The sequence below is a fragment of the Hemitrygon akajei genome, chromosome 1, assembly GCF_048418815.1.
Source record: "Hemitrygon akajei chromosome 1, sHemAka1.3, whole genome shotgun sequence".
NCBI lineage: Eukaryota > Metazoa > Chordata > Chondrichthyes > Myliobatiformes > Dasyatidae > Hemitrygon > Hemitrygon akajei.
Genome location: NC_133124.1, coordinates 202779512 through 202799725, shown reverse-complemented (window position 1 = coordinate 202799725; position 20214 = coordinate 202779512). Strand labels below are relative to the sequence as shown.

Below are 20214 nucleotides of genomic sequence, written 5' to 3'. Positions count from 1 at the left end.
AGATAAAGGGCTCAAAACAGCTCACAATACTCTAAGAGCTGTCTAACCAATGCTTTATAAAGCCTTGGCATTACATCCTTGCTTTTATATTTTATTCCTCTAACATTGCATTTGCCTTCCTTACTACCGACTCAACCTGTAAGTTAACCTTTAGGATATCCTGCACTAGGACTCCCAAGTCCTTTTGCATCCCCAATTTATAAATGTACTCATTTAGAAAATGTGCCTTTATTTTTGCCACCAAAGTGCATAACCATAACTTCGCTACACTGTATTCCATCTGCCGCTCTGGCCAAGTCCTGTAGACTCCTTACTTCGTCAACACTGTCTGCCCCTTCACCTATATTTGTTTTGTCCTCAAACTCGGCCAGTAATTCGTCAATTTATCATCCAGGTGATTAACATATAACGTGAAAAGTAGCACACCCATCGCCAACCCCTCTGGGTCACCACTAGTCACCAGTGGCAAAAAAAGAAAAGGGCCCCTTTATTCCCACTCTGTGCCGTCTGCCAGTCAGCTAGTCTTTGTCCTGGGACTGCACTGGTTTTCCTCCAAGTGCTCCAATTTCCTATGTTCCAAAGGCTTTCAGCATAGTAGGTTAATTGGCCACCTGTGTAATTGGGCAGTGTGGGCCTGTTGGGTTAGGAAGGCTTGTTACTGGGCTGTATCTCTAAATGTAAATAAACAGATGCGTTCTCCAGGACTTAGATTGGATATCACATACCTAACCAATTGTCCTGTGCTTGTCAATAATCAGAACAAGGATTGCAGGTGATTGTGTGGTGGTTGTGTCAACAATAAATACAAAATGCTCCATATAAAGATGCATTCAAACTTTGTATACTGTTTGTTTTGGCTAGCTTTAGACAGAAGAGAGAATATATTATGTTTTTTTGCATGGAAAGACTTTGCTGTTCTGTTAAGCTTGTAAACAGAGATATTTATTTCTGGAATTACATTGATAATTTTGGGGACAGAGAATCCTCCAGCATATGTCCACATCTTTCAAAGTGGTATAAGGTAGAAGGGAGGATCCTTTACTGTTTGGGGGCATTGTGTGAGCAGAGGTATATGGCAAATGTTGTTAGTTGCCTGGAAGCAGCTCATCTGGATTGTTGGTTCCTATTTTGTTAGATCTGGCTCATTCTCCACTAATTCCGGCAGCTGCTCTTTGCTGCCCAGGACGTCCAGTTATGATCCAGACAACACATCATTGGCTGAGTCACAGAGTGTGCTGTCTGCAGGCAGTGATCACTCCTCAGTCCATGGCCCTGACTTGTGACCTTTTAAATGTTCGTCAAGGATTTTTTTTTAACAAATCTTAATTGTTGCTACTGATCAAGATTCAGATTTATTTATCACGTTTTCTGAAACACAGAGTGAAATGTGTTGTTTGTGTTTATGACCAATGCATCCGAAGGTGTGCTGAGTGCAAACCTTAAATGTTGCCGCATATTCCGGCGCTAGCATAACATGACCAGAATGCTTGGCAGAATGACACAGAACACGCAACAAAAGAACCCCCGTTCCTTCCTCCTACCTGTGCACGTGCACAGTCCCCTGAACACCAGTACAGGATGTCTTCTGCCTCCAGCGGACTTCGACTTGGACTCTAGGCATTCGTTCTTTGACTTCTCCAGCGGGCTCGCAGAGATTCGCAGACTCTTTTGCAAATTCTTTGCAGACTGTTCACAAATCCTCAGATTGGAAGTGCTCAAAGAACTTAGACTATTTAAACAAATGATAAACACATACAAGTGTTCTGCATTTATTAAAAACATAAAGGATAAAAAATATTAGGAACACAAACTAGCCACTCAATTGATCTTATTCAGGCACACTGAATGGCTCCATTCACAGGTGTACCATAGCAGTTAGCGCATTGCGTTACAGCGCCAGTGACCTGGGTTCAATTTCCACCACTAGCTGTAAGGAGTTTTTTATTTTCTCCCCGTGACTGCGTGGGATTCCTCTGGGTGCGCTAGTTTCCTCCCATATTCCAAAAACATACAGGTTAGTGGGTGAATTCGTCACTTGGCTATTATCAGGTGGTATGTTGGCTCTAAGAGACGTTACTGTGTTGTATCTTGAAATAAAAGAAAGTAAAAGAGAAGAATAGGGCCATGTTACAGACAACAGGCATGTAGGGCGTCAGACTCAGCTCAAGCATATGGGCAGGGTGCTGTGCCCTGCAACTGGGTAAGGGGCTATACGTGCCAGCAGCTGTCATCCAGCTCATTTCTGGCTTCCACACTGACATGGAAATCAGAGGCATAAAGAGCATCTCGCTGGTGGTTCTCTACAGGACCACTGGAATAAAGTAAGTTATGGGCTTTGTTTGCAGATCTGGGCATTACTCTTTTAGAAAGGAAGGCAACAGCCTTTGAAAACTGCAGAAGAGATTTATTTGAAGGATAGAAATGAGAAAGTATTTACATGGAGGGGCTCAAGAAGTGCAGAAGGTTGAGGAAGAATTTAATAGTTCCATTTTTTTGTTGAATTAAGTAGGGAAATGTTGTCCGTCAGGAGAGTGTAACTTGGGTACGGGTTTAACTTAATTGACAAAAGGTAAAGAAGAAGAAATGAAAATTTTTATGCAGTGAGTTACAAGTTTGTAGCTGGTGCTACTGAGAAAAGCAGTTGAAGCTAATATGAAATGGAATGAGATAAATACTGGAAACTGGAGGGACTCCAGAGCTGTAGACAGTCTCTGAGTAAAGATGATCTATATTACTGAGGAGCTGATTCAGACATGATGGTTCAAAAGGCCTGTTCCTATGATTTTGTGTGTATCAAAGATGTCCAATTTCATGGGTAGGAATGAAGCAATCTAACAACACACTCATTTTAAAATGAGCAATTCAGCTTGCTTTAATTTTCTGGTGTTTACAGGAAAGATGCATTGAAAAGATGTTTTGGCTTCAAAAAGCTACAACTGAAGTGGATTTTGTAAGAATTAGGTCACATCTTTCACTGACATTTGCTGTTGTGTAAATGAAGATGATTCATTGAAAGTCATCTTGATTGATGTTCTCTGGCTTCACATAAGCGGAATAAAAGCCAGCGCAATTTGGGGAGAAAGAAAATAATGCTGAACAACAAGTAATTGTAATGGAAAATCTCAGTCCACGTGGCAAGTGCAAATAAATAACAAGGGTGTGAAATTGTTTTTTTTAGTGATGCCGTGAGTCTACCATTTTTTTCAGTAAAGTTAAGCTCAGCATATTTTTGAAAAAAATCTTATTATACATTCTTGCTGCTAAGTATCATGTTGTTTTTTATTTTGTTGCAGTCCCTTTTGGGGGTTTGAACAAGAGGTACTGCACACTTGGTCCTGACATGGAAATTTAGATTCAATAGAAATAACAATATTGTGTCTTCAATATTGTTTGTTAACAGGTGAATTATCGATCAACCTCTGAGCATTTCCAAAGGGCAAGTACAGGCATAATTGTCCACCCGCGTTGTATTGTTCTGCTGTAGTTCTTGGAGTTAAAAGTGTTGGAAGATGCATCTGCTTTAAGCTGCATCTATTTAAAATATTATTCATTCACTTAAATGTGGACATTACCAGCTTTGTTCTTTGAAGGAAGGATGCAGTGAGGAGTTCATTAGTATATCTGCAGTCATATATAGGCTGGATTTTCTTTTATTGAGGAGACTGATGAACCAGATGTCTTTATGACAGTTCTTTTACTGCTACTGAAACTAGTTTCATAAGTACAGATTTTTTTTAGTTGCCGTGCTACGATTCAGAAACACCTCTCTGGATCAGTCAAGAAATGTGGCTTCCTGTCCAGTAACTTAACCATTATATCTGTGTACCTTTGCTGTATCATTGTGATGGCCCATTGAAATGGTTGGATTTTGTTTTTTGGTCTCCAAGTTTTCATTAATCATTTGTGCTCCAGTCTCATTTCACAAACTCAAGTTTTAGTACTATTTGGTTTTGTACAATGTATATGGTTCAAAAGTTTAAATTACATTTAATATCAATGTATGTATAAATTATACAGCCTTGAGATGCCTCTCCTCACAGGCAGACACAGACCAAGAGACCCGAAAGAATCCATTTTTTTAAAAAAAGGACCAACAAACACCAATGAGAAGCTTTATGTCATGCACACAGTTCATTTGCTTAACTCTTGGAAAGAAAATGTTAAACGATATTAGTTGTGAAGTTGTAAGATCCAAGATGCTACTGAACTGTAGGCTGAACTGAAACAATTGACCTATCTGCACAAAGTCTCATGCAAAGTAGCAGAGTTTATACAAAAAATGCATAAAACATTGCAAAATATTTGACTAAAAATTAAAGCCATAGCAGAGTTTGACACTTTTGGATAGATGCCAAAGCATTTGCTTCTCAGCATCATTATCATCAAATGCCTGTTATTTAGGGCAGCAGCGAAGATCCTCCATCTCTATCTGTCCTTGGCCATCTTCTCTATTGTGCCCCAGGTTTGGTTCAGGGTCATTATTTCTGCCTCTATGGCATGGTGCCAAGTTGTCTTTGGTCTCCTTTGTTTCTTCCATCCTTCAGGGGTCCAATGAGGTGCTGTCTTGACAGTGGAGTTGGCCTCTTCTCATCACGTGCCCAGTCCCTCTCCAGTGTTTCCTTATGATGATTGTGACCGTGTCCTCTTGGTAACACTGAAGTAGGGTGTGGTTGGAGATCTTTCTTGGGCAGAAAATCTTCCAGAGGCTATTTGCTTGTCTGCACCCCTTGGCTAATTCCATTCCTTTCACGATAGCTTGAACTTTATTTAGGGAAGAAAGCTTGCAATCATGGCGCCCATAATGGCAGTTTTGTCCACAGGAATTTAATAAGAAATTAATGGCCTGAACCTGGTTCTTTTCGATTTCTGTAATTTTGTGAACATCAGTGTCAGTGAATTTATCCACCCTGCCATGTTTAAGGTCCTCACCATAGAGGAATATGGGACCTAATCAACCTTGCATTTTATTGTTTTTTAAATTTTATTTGTCAGTTCAACTTGTGTTTGTTAAAATACACATTAATGTGCCTAATTATTGTGTGCTGAATCAGTCAGTATGATGGTACTTCAGCTCCCAGTTGATACTTGCCTTTGGGTGATGGATGTGAAGCCCAGTTGTTTATCTTGGGTATCCCACTGACCACTCTGCATATGGCACAGGAGGTCTAGATGTGAATTGCATCCAAGAAAACCATTCTGTTCAGTGAGGAGATAAAGCTATAAGCAAAAAATAAAATTACTACTTGGAAATAAATGGTAATATTTTAGACAGCTTCATCAAAAGCTGTTACTCTGAATCTGCAATTAAATGAATTTAATGTCAGATAAATACATCTTAAAACTGCTCTGGCAGCAAAGGTTTTCTTTCAGAGCCAGACAGCTGAAGGCATTTTAATTCCCTTGGGTGATGAAAATGACTATTTACAAAACTGCAATTCTGCCTCATAGGCTGCTCTTCAGAAACTAAGTGGGTAAAATTAAAAGCAAAATTTTACTTCCGCAGTGAGTTTCAGAGATGATAATTAACCTATTTGCTCCTTCTCTTCTATATGATTCCACTTCAGCAGCCTCTGCTGCCATTAATTAGACAAAGCACCATCTGAAAGGAATCATTATCGTGGCACCAGAGGTCATGAATTCTGACTGAGCGTGCAGAGGAAATCAATTGGAGCCATGTGTGAAGGAAGTGAAGAATTTGAACCCTGCGTATTGTGTTCAGAATGCAAAATTTTAAAGTCATATCTCTACATGGCCAAATATTTAATCTGCAAATCCTCTAAAAAGGATAAGGTCAATTTGACTAGAAATAGGATCCTACCTCTAAAATTCCCCCTAAATATGAGCTTTCTTTCTGAGATACTGCCTCCTTGCAAGAGTGGGAATTGCATTAAACTTGGCTTATGAGGAATTTGGTTGATACACATCAGCTCTCAATGTTTGCTGCTCACTCTGTACTAAATAATGCAATTGTGCATCATTTCTAATTTTCCAAAATCTGGGTCACATTGTGAAGGGGCGTGAGCCTTAAGAAAAGGATCTATCAAGAAAATACATCCTTTCAAATTTAAAAACTCAGTTGTATCCTTCAAAATGTATTGCCTGGACCCTAAAGGAGGAAAAATTTTGTGTTGAGGAAGCTGTAATGCGATTATTTTCTTTGAGGCAGTGTCAGATAAAATGATGTTCCTGCCTTCAGATCTTCAGAAGTCTTACTGAAAGAAAATCTGTCTATCCTGAGGTTGTTCAGATGATAAGGAAATTAATCTGTCCATTGTTAGTCAGTGCAGGGATATCCTCCAGTGAGATTTTTGGTGAGGGGCCATTTCACTGAGGAGTATCCAACAGACGAGAGAATTACAGGAGAGATTATGTTTAAAACAAAGTTTATTGGAGAGGATTTCATCCAGTGATCCAACAGTTGCATATGGATATACATTGTTACCTGCTGCCCATTACATCGCTGGCACTTAAGGCAGCAATGAAGGTTCTCCATCTCTGTCTGGCCATACTATTGCACATAGATAAAGATTCTTACTGTTTTGTAACAATTTTTCTGACCCAGTCAGGGTTGTTAGCCCTGAGTTGAACCTGGAGGATCAATGGACCACTCTTAGCCTGGCCTCTTCCCTTTGACCAATTTGGCTTGGATAATCCTACCAAGCATAAAGCCCTGACTCAATGTAACTCTCCAGGTCTTTGAGGCGCGCGAGCTTCCAAATCACGACAAGGTTGTGGTCCTCTTGCAGGTATAATAATGTGTTGTTTGCTTCAATTAGTTCTGAAGAGAATCTCCAATTGAATAAAATATTTACCATAGACAAACAAGTCTATAAACAAACTATGATTTAAAACCAAATGAAGGAATGCAAGTTGGAGGTATATGAGGCAGGTGAACACATTGATTTCTGAACAAAATAGAATTGTTACAGAACAGAAGCAGGCCATCAGGCTCTTTGTAGAGCATGTTGCTTTTGGTACCTTTTCCTCAGGAGCTGTGCAAAATTTATATTTAAATTAATTGTGTCTAAAATTATTTCCACAGAAAATCAAAGAGATCACATACATGCATTCAGAAGGCATCCTAGCTGGAGAGCTGAAGCACGGACCATTGGCCCTGGTGGACAAGTTGATGCCCGTCATCATGGTGATCATGAGGGACCACACATATACCAAGTGCCAAAACGCACTGCAGCAAGTAGTTGCACGGCAGGTACGGTGTACACTGAGTTGTTGCCTTTATTTCCGTTTCCTTCCTGTAAGATCTTTTTTATAGTACAGGTGTCTGAGCAATGAACATGAGTAATTACTCAGTGGCTATTTAGCATTAAATTTCAGGGAGATATAGATTTAGTTTGCTTTATTTGTCACATGTACAATACTGTGCAAAAGTCTTAGGCACACATATATATACCTAGGGTGCCTAAGACTTTTGCACAGTACTGTAGTAATTATGTGTGTTGCACTTTGCTGCTGCCAGACTAATTTCATGATGTGAGTGATGATAAATCTGATTCTGATATTAGTCTGTAATGTGGACTGGCAGTGGGCAGGAGGCAGGAAGAGGGGAATCATGGTTGGAAAAAGCAGAAGGGAATGGGAAGCACCAGAGAGACATAGAAACATAGAAAATAGGTGCAGGAGTAGGCCATTCGGCCCTTCGAGCCTGCTCGATGATGGCTGATCATCCAACTCAGAACCCTGTACCTGCTTTCTCTCCATACCCCCTGATCCCTTTAGCCGCAAGGGCCATATCTATCTTCCCCTTAAATATAGCCAATGAACTGGCCTCAACTGTTTCTTGTGGCAGAGAATTCCACAGATTCACCACTCTCTGTGTAAAGAAGTTTTTCCTCATCTCGGTCCTAAACAGCTTCCCCTTTATCCTTAAACTGTGACCCCTTGTTCTGGACTTCCCCAACATCGGAAACAATCTTCCTGCATCTAGCCTGTCCAATCCCTTCAGAATTTTATACGTTTCAATAAGACCCCCCCTCAATCTTCTAAATTCCAGTGAGTATAAGCCTAGTCGATCCAGTCTTTCTTCATATGAAAGTCCAGCCATCCCAGGAATCAATCTGGTGAACCTTCTTTGTACTCCCTCTATGGCAAGAATGTCTTTCCTCAGATTAGGGGACCAAAACTGCACACAATATTCTAGGTGCGGTCTCACCAAGGCCTTGTACAACTGCAGTAGAACCTCCCTGCTCCTGTACTCAAATCCTTTTGCTATGAATGCCAACATACCATTTGCCTTTTTCACCGCCTGCTGTACCTGCATGCCCACCTTCAATGACTGGTGTACAATGACACCCAGGTCTCGTTGCATCTCCCCTTTTCCTAATTGGCCACCGTTCAGATAATAATCTGTGTAACGTTCTCGCTCGGGTGTGACGTAACGCCGAGGTAAACGTCGAGATAAACCAGAATCAATGCAAACGAGGCCGCAGTAAGATTAACCATTTACTGTTCACTCTTCACATTAACATATGGTGAAAACTGTTGAAAAACAATACAAGATTGGTACAGTGTTTGTTTCCTTCTAAATATCACATTTACATTGTGAATACTTGCAAAGGTAAAACTACAATAACTACATTACATTAAAGTGCAGCATACAGTCAGAATCTAGCTGCTCCATTGGCTGCTTTAGATACACTTCAATACAAACTATCCCGACTCTTTAACTGACGAAAAGGTAAACCTTACCGACCGTCGTTACTTTTAACAGAATCGGCGTTAACATTTTAACTCAAAATACCGATTATCTAATGACTTACAGTGTTGCTTTCACTGTGTCTTTGGTGCATAGAGAAACCCTAGCCGGCGTTATGGTGGCAAATGTGAGTGACCCCCACCCTTGCGTGAATCTCAAACCGGTAATTTCCCACAAGACGCGGCGAACCCGGATGTGACGTCATCGCAGCCGCGATGTATTACAGACAAATCAATTGATTTAAACAATCCTAACTTTGACAAAAAAAATGCTAACAAATTACTAAGCGAAAATATTATAAACTAAATAACTGCCATAAAGGCAGCACAATCTGTTTTCCTGTTCTTGAAACCAAAGTGGATAACCTCACATTTATCCACATTAAATTGCATCTGCCATGAATTTGTCCACTCACCCAACCTATCCAAGTCACCCTGCATCCTCTTAGCATCCTCCTCACAGCAACACCGCCGCCCAGCTTCGTGTCATCCACAAACTTGGCGATGCTGCATTTAATTCCCTCGTCTAAATCATTAATATATATTGTAAACAGCTGGGGTCCCAGCACTGAGCCTTGCGGTACCCCACTAGTCACTGCCTGCCATTCTGAAAAGGTCCCGTTTACTCCCACTCTTTGCTTCCTGTCTGCCAACCAATTCTCTATCCACATCAATACCATACCCCCAATACCGTGTGCTTTAAGTGTGCACACTAATCTCCTGTGTGGGACCTTGTCGAAAGACCTTCTGTAATGATCAATAAACCAGTTGTTTGGAATCATATGTCCTTGCCTGGTGTCTGTGGGCTTGTATGTCTGCACCTGTGCCACCCCCCCCCCCCCCCACCACAGTGCCCATGGCACTCCTTCTCTGCCACCTGTGCCTCACTCCTCCCGTGCACTCCACCCTCACCACTCCCAACATCCTTTGCTCCCGCTAGCTCTAGAAACTTGCTGTCCGCTCCACATTGACAAATACCCTAGCTATATGTATGTGCCCAAGACTTTTGCACAGTACGATACATCAAAACATAAAGTGAAAAGCATCATTCTGTGTCAACGACCAACATGGTGCGAAGACTGAGCTGGGGGCAAACACTTGCGCCGTCAACATAGCATGCCACAACTCACTAACCTGAACATCTTTGGAACGTGTTTGGAAACTGGAGCAGCCAGAGGAGACGAGGGGAGCATACAGACTTCTCACATACAGCAGCGGAAGTTGAACCCCGATTGGCAATTTTAGGCACCGTAATAAAGTGATTGCGCTAGCAGCTACTTCACCACGCCTGCCAAATATTAGCAGCTGTTGTGATAGTTCAGGTTTCTAATGTTCCACTGCTCTGTGAAGAAGAGCTGAATGGATGTAGTTTGGATCTTAATGTCCAGGGTAAAGTTTGTATCTCTATAATGCTGATGACTGAAGAACTGATCCTTCACCTTGTTGTGGGAGTTAGCATTGAACCAAAGATCTGATGCATTAGCCAGTATAACAATGGTTACTGCATTTGAAAGCGATCCTTTTAGTGCTGCTTTTGTGCTGTTAAGATGTGGTATAGTTATGGACATTTTGCATTACAGGTTCACAGGTTTCATTGTTTAGGGAAAAGCAATCCTCTGTGCCTACAATATTGGAGACCTGAGAATGTTACAATAGATCACTGTGCAGTGAATCTTGATCTAACACAGCGAGGATGTAATGGGATAAAAGGATCACAGGACAGTCAATTAATACTTTTCAGTAACATGAGGATGGTTTGGAGCATTAATATAATAATAACGGAAGTGACAGGTAGTTAGTGGTTAACGTTTCTGAAATTGCAGTCTGTTCAATTTGTTGTTGTGTTACTCTTTCAGGGTCGACCAGTGGTCATCTGCGACAGGGATGATTATGAGACGATAAAGAGTGTTAACCGAGTAATTAAAGTGCCTCACAGTGTGGATTGCCTGCAGGGGATCCTCAGTGTCATCCCACTTCAGCTTCTCTCTTTCCACCTTGCTGTCCTACGAGGATATGATGTGAGTATTTATTTGCTTATGGTGGGTGAAATTCAATTCCCTTATACTCCTCCATAACTTTCATGAAACTCAAAGGCTAGAAGGAAAAAAAAACATTTTATGCCCTGGAATTATGTTGTATTATACCTGCACATCAGTGCTTACTCATTCCTTCACGGTGGTAAAGCTGACAAGTTATATTCAGTGGGGTTGATTTTAAATTGACTGTTGCATTCAACATAATAGCAGTGGGGTCAAATGCGTTGAGTTATCACTCCAGCTATCCTACCCTGCAATGTCAGTTCTGTCATAGTCAAAGAATAACCTTAAGAGAAAAGTCTAATATGGAGATGTGAAATTACAATGAATATACAGCAGGTCAGTCAGCATCTATTGGAAGGAATAAGAGTGTCATTTCTTTTCATGAGAACTTAGTTCTTGTGAGTAATTATAACTGGACTGCTCAGTAACTCTTTATTTTGTGTAAGACTTTTGCCCCTGTAATTTCAAGTCTCTTCTATTCTTAATATTTTCTGGATATAATTTTTTTTAACCTTGTTTGCAACTATTTCTCAACCATTGCTACCAGGTTGCTCATTTCTGGCTTTGGGTGGGGGTGCAGCTGTCCTCTTGCCTGTACAGTGTTGATCAGTACCATCCAAGGTGGGCTGCTCTTTGAGGTATTTTTTTTTAAAAAGAGTAAAGCATTTCACAAATGTATAGTTTTTTTAAAAAGCAGCTGATTTTAAAATCCTTTGTCATCCTGTAGCATAAACATTAATACTCTGATCTTAAAACCCCAAATCAAAGAGACCCTTTCAAGTCAACAGGAAACTTGGCCTTGTAACTGTAATTAGATGTGTTGCCCCTTGAAGTGTGTTGAGAGAGAAACAAGCAAGATTCCCAGCCACAAGAGATACTTCAGATGCTGGAATACACACAATGTGTTGGAGGAGCTCAGCAGGTCAGGCAGCAGCTACAGATGGGAATGAACAGTCGATGTTTTGGGCTGAGACCCTTCATCAAGATTCTCAGCAAGATTGCCACCCAGTATTCTTTACAGATAGATGCTCACTTGCTGATGTCAGTCATCTTTTCTCCATTTTTCTGAACATATGAAGGGTCTAAACCAAAAAGATCAACTATCCAGTTCCCTCTACCTGTTGAGTACCTACAACACCTTGTTATATAACCGTATAACAATTACAGCACGGAAACAGGCCATCTCGGCCCTTCTAGTCCGTGCCGAACGCTTACTCTCACCTAGTTCCACTGACCCGACCTCAGCCCATAACCCTTCATTCCTTTCCTGTCCATATACCTATCCAATTTTACTTTAAATGTCAATGCCGAACCTGGCTCTACCACTTCTACTGGAAGCTCGTTCCACACAGCTACCACACTCTGAGTAAAGAAGTTCCCCCTCGTGTTACCCCTAAACTTTTGCCCCCTAACTCTCAACTCATGTCCTCTTGTTTGAATCTCCCCTACTCTCAATGGAAAAAGCCTATCCACGTCAACTCTATCTATCCCCCTTATAATTTTAAATACCTCTATCAAGTCCCCCCTCAACCTTCTACGCTCCAAAGAATAAAGACCTAACTTGTTCAACCTTTCCCTGTAACTTAGGTGCTGAAACCCAGGTAGCCTTCTAGTAAATCTTCTCTGTACACTCTCTATTTTGTTGACATCTTTCCTATAATTCAGTGACCAGAACTGTACACAATACTCCAAATTCGGCCTTACCAATGCTTTGTACAATTTTAACATTACATCCCAACTCCTATACTCAGTGCTCTGATTTATAAAGGCCAACATACCAAAAGCTTTCTTCACCACCCTATCCACATGAGATTCCACCTTCAGGGAACTATGCACCATTATTCCTAGATCACTCTGTTCTACTGCATTCTTCAATGCCCTACCATTTACCATGTATGTCCTATTTGGATTATTCCTACCAAAATGTAGCACCTCACACACCTGTTTGTTGCTCCAAATTACTGCATCTGCAATCTCTTGTCTCCATTGTTCAGTTTAGAGACTGGAACTAGGAGACAGAGCCTCAAGATTAAGGGGAATAGATTTAGGATAGAGGTGAGGAGAAACTGTTTATCTCCCACAGAGTAGTAAATCTGTGCAATTCTTGGCCCAAAAAAGCAGTAGAGGCTACTTTATTCAATATATTTAAGACACAATTAAATAGATTTTTTTATGGTGGGGAAATTAAGGGTTAATGGGGGAAAAGGCAGGTAGGTGGAGCTGAGACTATGGCCAGAGAGGCCGCACTCTTATTAAATGCTAGAGCAGGCTTGACAGGGCAGATGGCCTGCTATTTCGTATGTTCTTATTATGTATCCATTTGATAGAAAACTTGTTAATTCTGTTGCGTCTAAAGTTTCCCCTTGGGTGAAGCATAGAAGGGTTCTCAAAATGTTAAGCAGCATCTCTATTGCAGCCAACGATGACAACATTTAGCTGGAGGAGGGGGAGGAAGGTGCTGGTGATGAGGGATGGTGCAATATTGATGGCAGCGGGGAGGGTGGTGGGGGGGGGGGGGGAGCCATCTGATGTACCATTACTAATCACATTTCGTTCCTTCCCTACAGGTTGACTGCCCACGAAACCTGGCCAAATCAGTGACTGTGGAATGATGAGATGCTGCGGGGTCTACACAAAAGGCGGAAGGCCAAAAGATTTTATAACCGGAACATTCTTAACTTTTTTTTAAATATATATTTTAAAAAGTACATAAACCCACTGGCATAGGTCTTTCTATTTTGTATTTAGTGTAGTGCAATTACAGTGGGCCACATCCATTCCTGAATCATTAGATCTAGAGGGAAACTTCATTCGCAGTGGGCTCTTTTCTACATTTTTTGTTGTTGTTGATGTTATATTTTATCTATTTTTTGTCAGCGTTATGACTGGGCCTCAGATTAGTTTTTCCATTTGTTTCTTGCTGTTCCTCAGTGGTCTCCTGGGGATGAAGCTCTCTGGTTGCAGAGCAGGGAGCGCTCATCTCTTGTTGAGAGAGCTGTTCTTCATAAGTGATGCAACCATTATTTTTGGACCAATTATTGACTGAGCATGTAAATATAAATTGGAATGAGGGTTGCGAAGGGGATTGGGGTTCACCTGTCGAGTTGGGATGGGAAATGAGCTGTTGTACAGATTGATAGAGCTATCTTTGAGAAATCATGATACACAGCCTGGATTGAGAGAACCATCTGATGACATCTCACGGACAAGTATCTCTAGCTCCATGTCAGCTTTGTGGCTATTGCCTCAGCTTTTCTGATAAATGAAGAGGTTTGCTGCTCACAGTGATGATTCTGGATGCAAATAATGTCTAAATTGTCCTTCTGAAATAGCAGTAAATACGGACTTTATAGTTAACCGGCTTGTTGAAAATGGCAAGTGCTGTGTTAAGTATGAAGGCAGTTCACTCACTGGAACATCCCCTCACCACCACCATCTCCCCACATGAAATACTTCCCTTCAAAATGTTGAGAGAAACACAGATTGTTGAAACTGACCAATGATTGTTTAGGCTCAAACTGAGACACCGCCATGGGAACTATGCATTATTTATGATGGCTTAATACTTTATACTGTGACTTTTAATTTAGTGGGCTCTTCAGTGAATCTAATGCTTGCAGCACAGAGTGTGAAATAATCTATGGAAGTCCCTGGCTTCTCTTTAGAAATGTGAATTAGTAAAAATTCAAATAGATGAAAATTGGATGATGGCAAACTTTTACAATCATATTAATATTAAAATTCATCCAAGGATAATTTTGTCTACCTCCTTGGATAAGCAATGATTGCATGGGGTCAGTCTACTCTGAAGCAGGCTTGTCTTTTAGCCTCTGGCCATAGCTGCTTAATTATGATGTGACTCAAATGCATGAAGAACTTCAAACTCCAATGTGCAACCAGGCATTGCTTCTGGGCCTGCCCCTTCCAATCAACGCTGACTTTATAACGTATCGCTCATAACTGGAAAAATTAAAGGAAAACTTGGCTGTATTGTTTTTTTATGTAAATATTTCAAAGGGGTTGAGTAGAACAAACCCTAGCTGCTTCTGAACTCTTGAGTCAATTGAGGTCCTGACACTACTGGATATTGGTACAGTGAGCACTGTGAAACTGGTCTGTGGGACACCAAACAATGTTGAGTGATGGGGAGGGGTGACTGGAAAGGAGCCTCAGATCAGAAGAATTTTCCTTTCACCATGTCCACCACATCGCCATCTCCATCCAGCATTCACTTGTAGATTTTAGCATTGTGTTCACCTCTCCTATTGACAGTTTGGTTCACTTCCAGTATAAAAATTGAATATACTGGAGTCTTCTCTGGGACTGGATTGTGGGCAAGAATTTCAATAAGTGAATGGATTGAAGTACTTACTTGAACTAGTCTATACTCCATAATCTTGTAAAGTTACCTAATGCAGTTGATTAATACCCCTCTTCACCATTCTCCATTCCTGTTTCAGTCTCTCATCTCCTCACCTTCCTCTGGTGCTCATCCTCCTTCTCCAGCTCTTTATCTCTTTCACCAATCAACTTTTTAGCTCTTTACTTCACCTCTCCCTCTCTCCCAGTTTTACCTATCACTTGTCACCTTGTACTTGTTCCTCTTCTGCCCCCCACACCATCTTACTCTGACTTCTCCCCTTCCTTCTCGGTCCTGATAAAGGGTCTTGGCCCGAAACGTTGATTCTTTACTCTTTTTTTTTTATAGATGCTGCTGACCTTCTGAGTTTGTCCAGCGTTTTGTGTGTGTGTGTGTGTGTGTGTGTGTGTTGCAATTGACCTGTTACACCTTTCCACCTGTTTATTGGTGATAGAGCAGGGATAGATGGTCCTTTGCAGGCAGATCATCAGTGTTATTGTGAACTTCTGCCAGCACAGTGAGATAGATACGTGGATAGGAAAACTAGGAATATGGGCACAGGCAAATGGGATTAGCTCAGCCGGATAACTTTGGGTGGGGCAGCATGGGCGAGCTTAACCAGAGGGCCTGTTTCTGTGCTGTATGACTCTGATCCTGTCACCCCTATCCCCCCCCAGGCTGACTTGCTTTGTCAATTAATGCAGGGCACGGTTGGTAAGTGGGTAGACTAAACTGTTTGAAATACAGCTGGCAGAGTTGAATATGCTCTTTTATTCACACAACTAAGTGTATCCAGTGCTGTTTTTAAAAAAAATTTGTCCCTGTTTCCATTCCTAAATTTGCTTGGATTGACAAACGATCTAGGCTTATCCATATTCAGCTGGGGCAAGTGTCTGCGTGGTTCTTTGCACTATGTAGTGTTTCACATAACACCGGAGTCTCCTCAACTGTTCAAATTCAATGAGTGCCTGCTGCCCCTTGCTCTAGATTCAGTAGACCAGTTCTTATTGTGGTTCTGCACTTTTAATTGTGACCATGGGAATGTGAGGCACAGTGGCCCAATACTGCGAAATGCAGTCAGAGGAGTGGTTTTGATTGTTGCTTTGGGGTGTTCTCTGTGGAAGTAGAATTCATTTTGATTACTATCAGGTGGAATAATAAATAAATTCACCATGTAGTGTTTGAGACAGAGGAGACAGTGGGCCCGAGGCTGTAATTTTCTGCATTATGAAGGTATGAAAGCCTGGCTTGACAGCATGAAAACAATTTTAGTAATACATCAGTTTGTTCTAGGGCCATGTACATTTTCCAACTGTTTTCCCTGGAAATTGAGTTATTTAGATGCAAAAATGTTTATTGTATAGCTTTGTATTCAAACTAGAGTGGTGTCTGGACTCATCACTATGTTCTGCTCATTCAGGAGCGGCGTTAATCTGGTTCATTTTCCAGTGCAGATTTATCCACTTTTGAAGGCAGACTACCATTGCTGGTTTGTTTAAAAGCTACCACTCAGACCCACATTCAGATCCTCTCACCATTGCCAGACAATCTTCCAAGGGTGGCATGGTAACGTAGTGGTTAGCACAATGCTGTACGGTACAGGCCCACCACTGCCTACATACGGAGTTTCTACGTTCTCCTTCTGAACCGTGTGGGTTTCTTCCGGGTGCTCCAGTTTCCTCCCACAGTCCAAAAACCTACTATTTGGTAGGTTAATTGGTCATTGTTAGGCTAGGATTAAAGTCGGGCGATTGCTGGGCAGCGTGGCCAGAAGGGCTTATTCTGTGCTGTATCGCAATAAATAACTAAACCAGTTCAGGCATGTAAGAGCTGTGATGCCTGTCTTCTGGAATTGAGCATCTGTCTTCCACTGTATCTGAGACTGGTAGCCACAGTAGCTAGGTCAGAAAATCAGCCACGTTTTCCATACTGATAGAAGCAGTCCATATAGGGCAGGAATTCCCAACCTTTTTTATGCCATGGACCCTTACCATTAACTGAGGGGGTCCATGGGCTCCTGATCTAGGTTATGTTGCATTTAACCAGCTTTTAAGATATCAGGTTGCCTGATTTTGAAACTTTCTGATAGTGGAACACAATGAGATCAGTAATGTTAAGGTTTCTCCCAGAATGTATAGAAAATTGTAAAATACCGAACGTGCATCAGAATTGAAACAATTCATCCTGGATCACATCAACTACAAAAAGTGATTTCTTACAGAATAAGAAAGACTGTGTAGGCAGCTTTCAAGATTTGCATTGTCTGTCGTCACAGAGCTCATCACTGGCCTTATTGGCTCAGTATATGAAGAAGTTGATTTGGGAGTTGGGACCAATAACAAGGTGAAGCTAATTCTTCATGCAAATGGACGTTGGGCTAATCCATAGGTACTCCCTGCTTCCGTCACCAAAAAAAAATCCCAGGTGATCAAGTTTGAATAGCAATGCACAATCTGGAATGTGTGTGTGTGTATTCTGGTTGCTATGTCTAATCTAAACACAAAATAACATGAGCAATAATAATCATGCAATTTTAAAAAGTTATTTAAGGAACTTAGTTCCTCTTAATGCTGTCAATGTCATCATGAACGCAATGGTACTATTGTAAACGTAGTGAACTATAGCACTGGTGCGTTGGTTCAAGAGTACAGGGCTGTGCAGATATTTTCTGGGTCTAGCAGTCCATTTCCCACTGCACCAAGATGAACTAACCTGAGAGGGCAATATGGTCTGCTAAGCAAAACCACATTCATTTTTCACTGACTGCCACTTCCAGTTTCCTTGTATGATAACACACCTGAACATTTAGAGTCTGTGGTCCCACCAAATTACAGAAATGTCTTTGGGGAACGTGTCAAATTAGAACCTTTTATATGACTGCCACTCCAGCTTTCAGATTGCTATTGTGGTACTGTTCAGAGCAATGACAAAGCATTTCGACCCAACTATATCTGCATATCATTGGGATAATGAATTTCACCAAAGGCAAACTGCTGCTATGTGAGACATTGTTGGGAAATTGAATAATTGTTTATATTTTGTAGAACAATTAATACGTTAAGTGTTATTGGTCTGGTCTGAGAGAATGGGGTAACAGATGATTGTATTCCGCAGTGATGATTGTTATCAGATAATATAGAATGTTGTTCCTTGTATTTTCAAATGTGGCATATAAGAAGCAAATTATCAGTATACATTAACAGCCAGATTCCAGAGTTGAATACATTCCATCCGTATGTTGGGCATTTCTTACTAAGTTCCACTTTTAGTGTCTGAATTGTTATGTGTGCAGCATTAAAACTGCCCCTAACTTGGCACTGGAATTGTTGCTCACATGTGATAGCAGGATATTTGGAATGGGAATTGACTACAAGTGTATTTGTCACGTTAAGTGCTCTTGAGATTGATTGAGGCTTGTACTGTTGGAGAAGAATGAGGGAGCTTTTCTCTGCATCTGGCTATTATTGCCTCACATAGGAGTACTTAACCCTACTTGACCAGCAGAGAGTGCCTTTCACCAGCACCAACATCACTCACATTCATACGTTCCAAACGTCTTATAAATTCCTTGATTTTCGCCATAGGTTTAAAAATCCCTGTGAATCAGTCTACAGAAAATAGGACCATGGGTTCACTGCACGATGTTGTTGGAACAAAATCTACCATTTTTATTTGAGTATGTGAATGATAATTCTCAGCATCCATTACTTAAAAAAAAAATCCCATATTTTTGAGATGGAATTAAAGTCACAACCCTGGACTAGAGCTTGTATTCCTATGTGGCATTGTGGCACAAATATTAACTTTACAAGTTAATACAGTTGTTAAGGACCTTTGTTTGGGTTCATCAAAACATATCATCGGTTGAGAAATTTCTATAATTTGATGAAAATGACTTGTCCAGTATTGATGCAACTTATTGCCCCTAATGGCATCCACACTATATACATTGCACATGGCCAGGTGAATAACTTAATAAAGGGGTACCTTTTAGCTTTGTGTAGCTGCTGTTTAAGGAGGTACTTTGCTTGTTTTACTGTGAAAGGAATGATAGAATCTTCTGTTTGCTAATCTCGTTTGTCTCAGTAATTTGTCTTTGTGATTAGCTCCTGCGGAAACTGCTTATGCGAACTAAAATCTTGTAAGTGTGCACCATAGACTATTTTGGTTTGTATGATTTTTAATAAAAAGTACATAGAGATATTCTTCAAGACTACTGTTCAGCAGCTCTGCACTTTTGTGTTGTAACTATAGACATGATCCAGCAAAGACAGACATTTTTAAATGATGTGTCATAGATTTGTCGGTTGACCAGCAGATACACCAGGACCTTTATACAGGGCCTTTGCTAGATTCTGGCCTGTACTTTGTGGCAAACTGGCTTTAATTTCTGGCCCAAACTGATTGGATTAACAACTCCTCTCAAAACAGGCATACTGTAAAGACGCCATTGGCCTGTCACACAAATGGTTATTGGAAAAAGAAAGCGGAAATACCAAAGATAATGCATTTAACATAATTAACAGCCAGCATCGGTTGGTTATTGTAGAACAAGGGAAGGCAATTTAAGTATTATTGTTCCACTTTTAATTGCTGTTTCTGCTGCAATCCATGATATATACTAATTTTTTTGAAAGCACTTTTAGTGACACTGGAGACACCTCCATTCATTAAAGGCGGTATTGTTAGTGGCTCCTATTACATTCACACAAGTGAAGTCACTTATTCTGTTAGCACTACAGTATGACAAGAATAGCCTCCATGAACTTTCCTGGAACACTGATCTGTTTGGCCATGATGTAAACTTCATATGTTGCAACCCAGTATAAGTAAGACTCTCACACAGTTGTTACTGGCATACCAAGTTTATTGACAAAAGTTACATTAAGGGGAATACAGCATGGGCAAAAACAATCTCATCATTTTTTTTTCTCTTTACAATCATTTGTAAGTATTTTGATCTCCACTCAGACTGAGCCTGGATCCATCCCTGAACTCCATTTTCTGACCTAGCTTTTGCTCTTCACTCTAGCGATGGGTTGAAAGGGCCATTGGTTACCTCACTTGAGCATTTGATGCAGGAGTTTCCAACCTGGGCTCTAT

At 40.9% G+C, this 20214-nt stretch overlaps 1 protein-coding gene across 2 annotated transcripts in view; it reads left to right on the top strand.

Moving 5' to 3' along the window:
- The window catches only part of LOC140734685 (glutamine--fructose-6-phosphate aminotransferase [isomerizing] 1), a 96063-nt gene extending 76741 nt beyond the window's left edge, over positions 1–19322 (top strand). For both annotated transcript variants that reach the window (XM_073058992.1, XM_073058985.1), the window contains 3 exons: positions 7043–7210; positions 10569–10730; positions 13319–19322. In XM_073058992.1, the coding sequence (XP_072915093.1) occupies positions 7043–7210; positions 10569–10730; positions 13319–13363 (375 nt within the window). In that variant the 3' untranslated portion in view covers positions 13364–19322. The remainder of the gene's footprint in view (positions 1–7042; positions 7211–10568; positions 10731–13318) is intronic.
- The last annotated feature ends 892 nt before the right edge of the window (positions 19323–20214 follow it).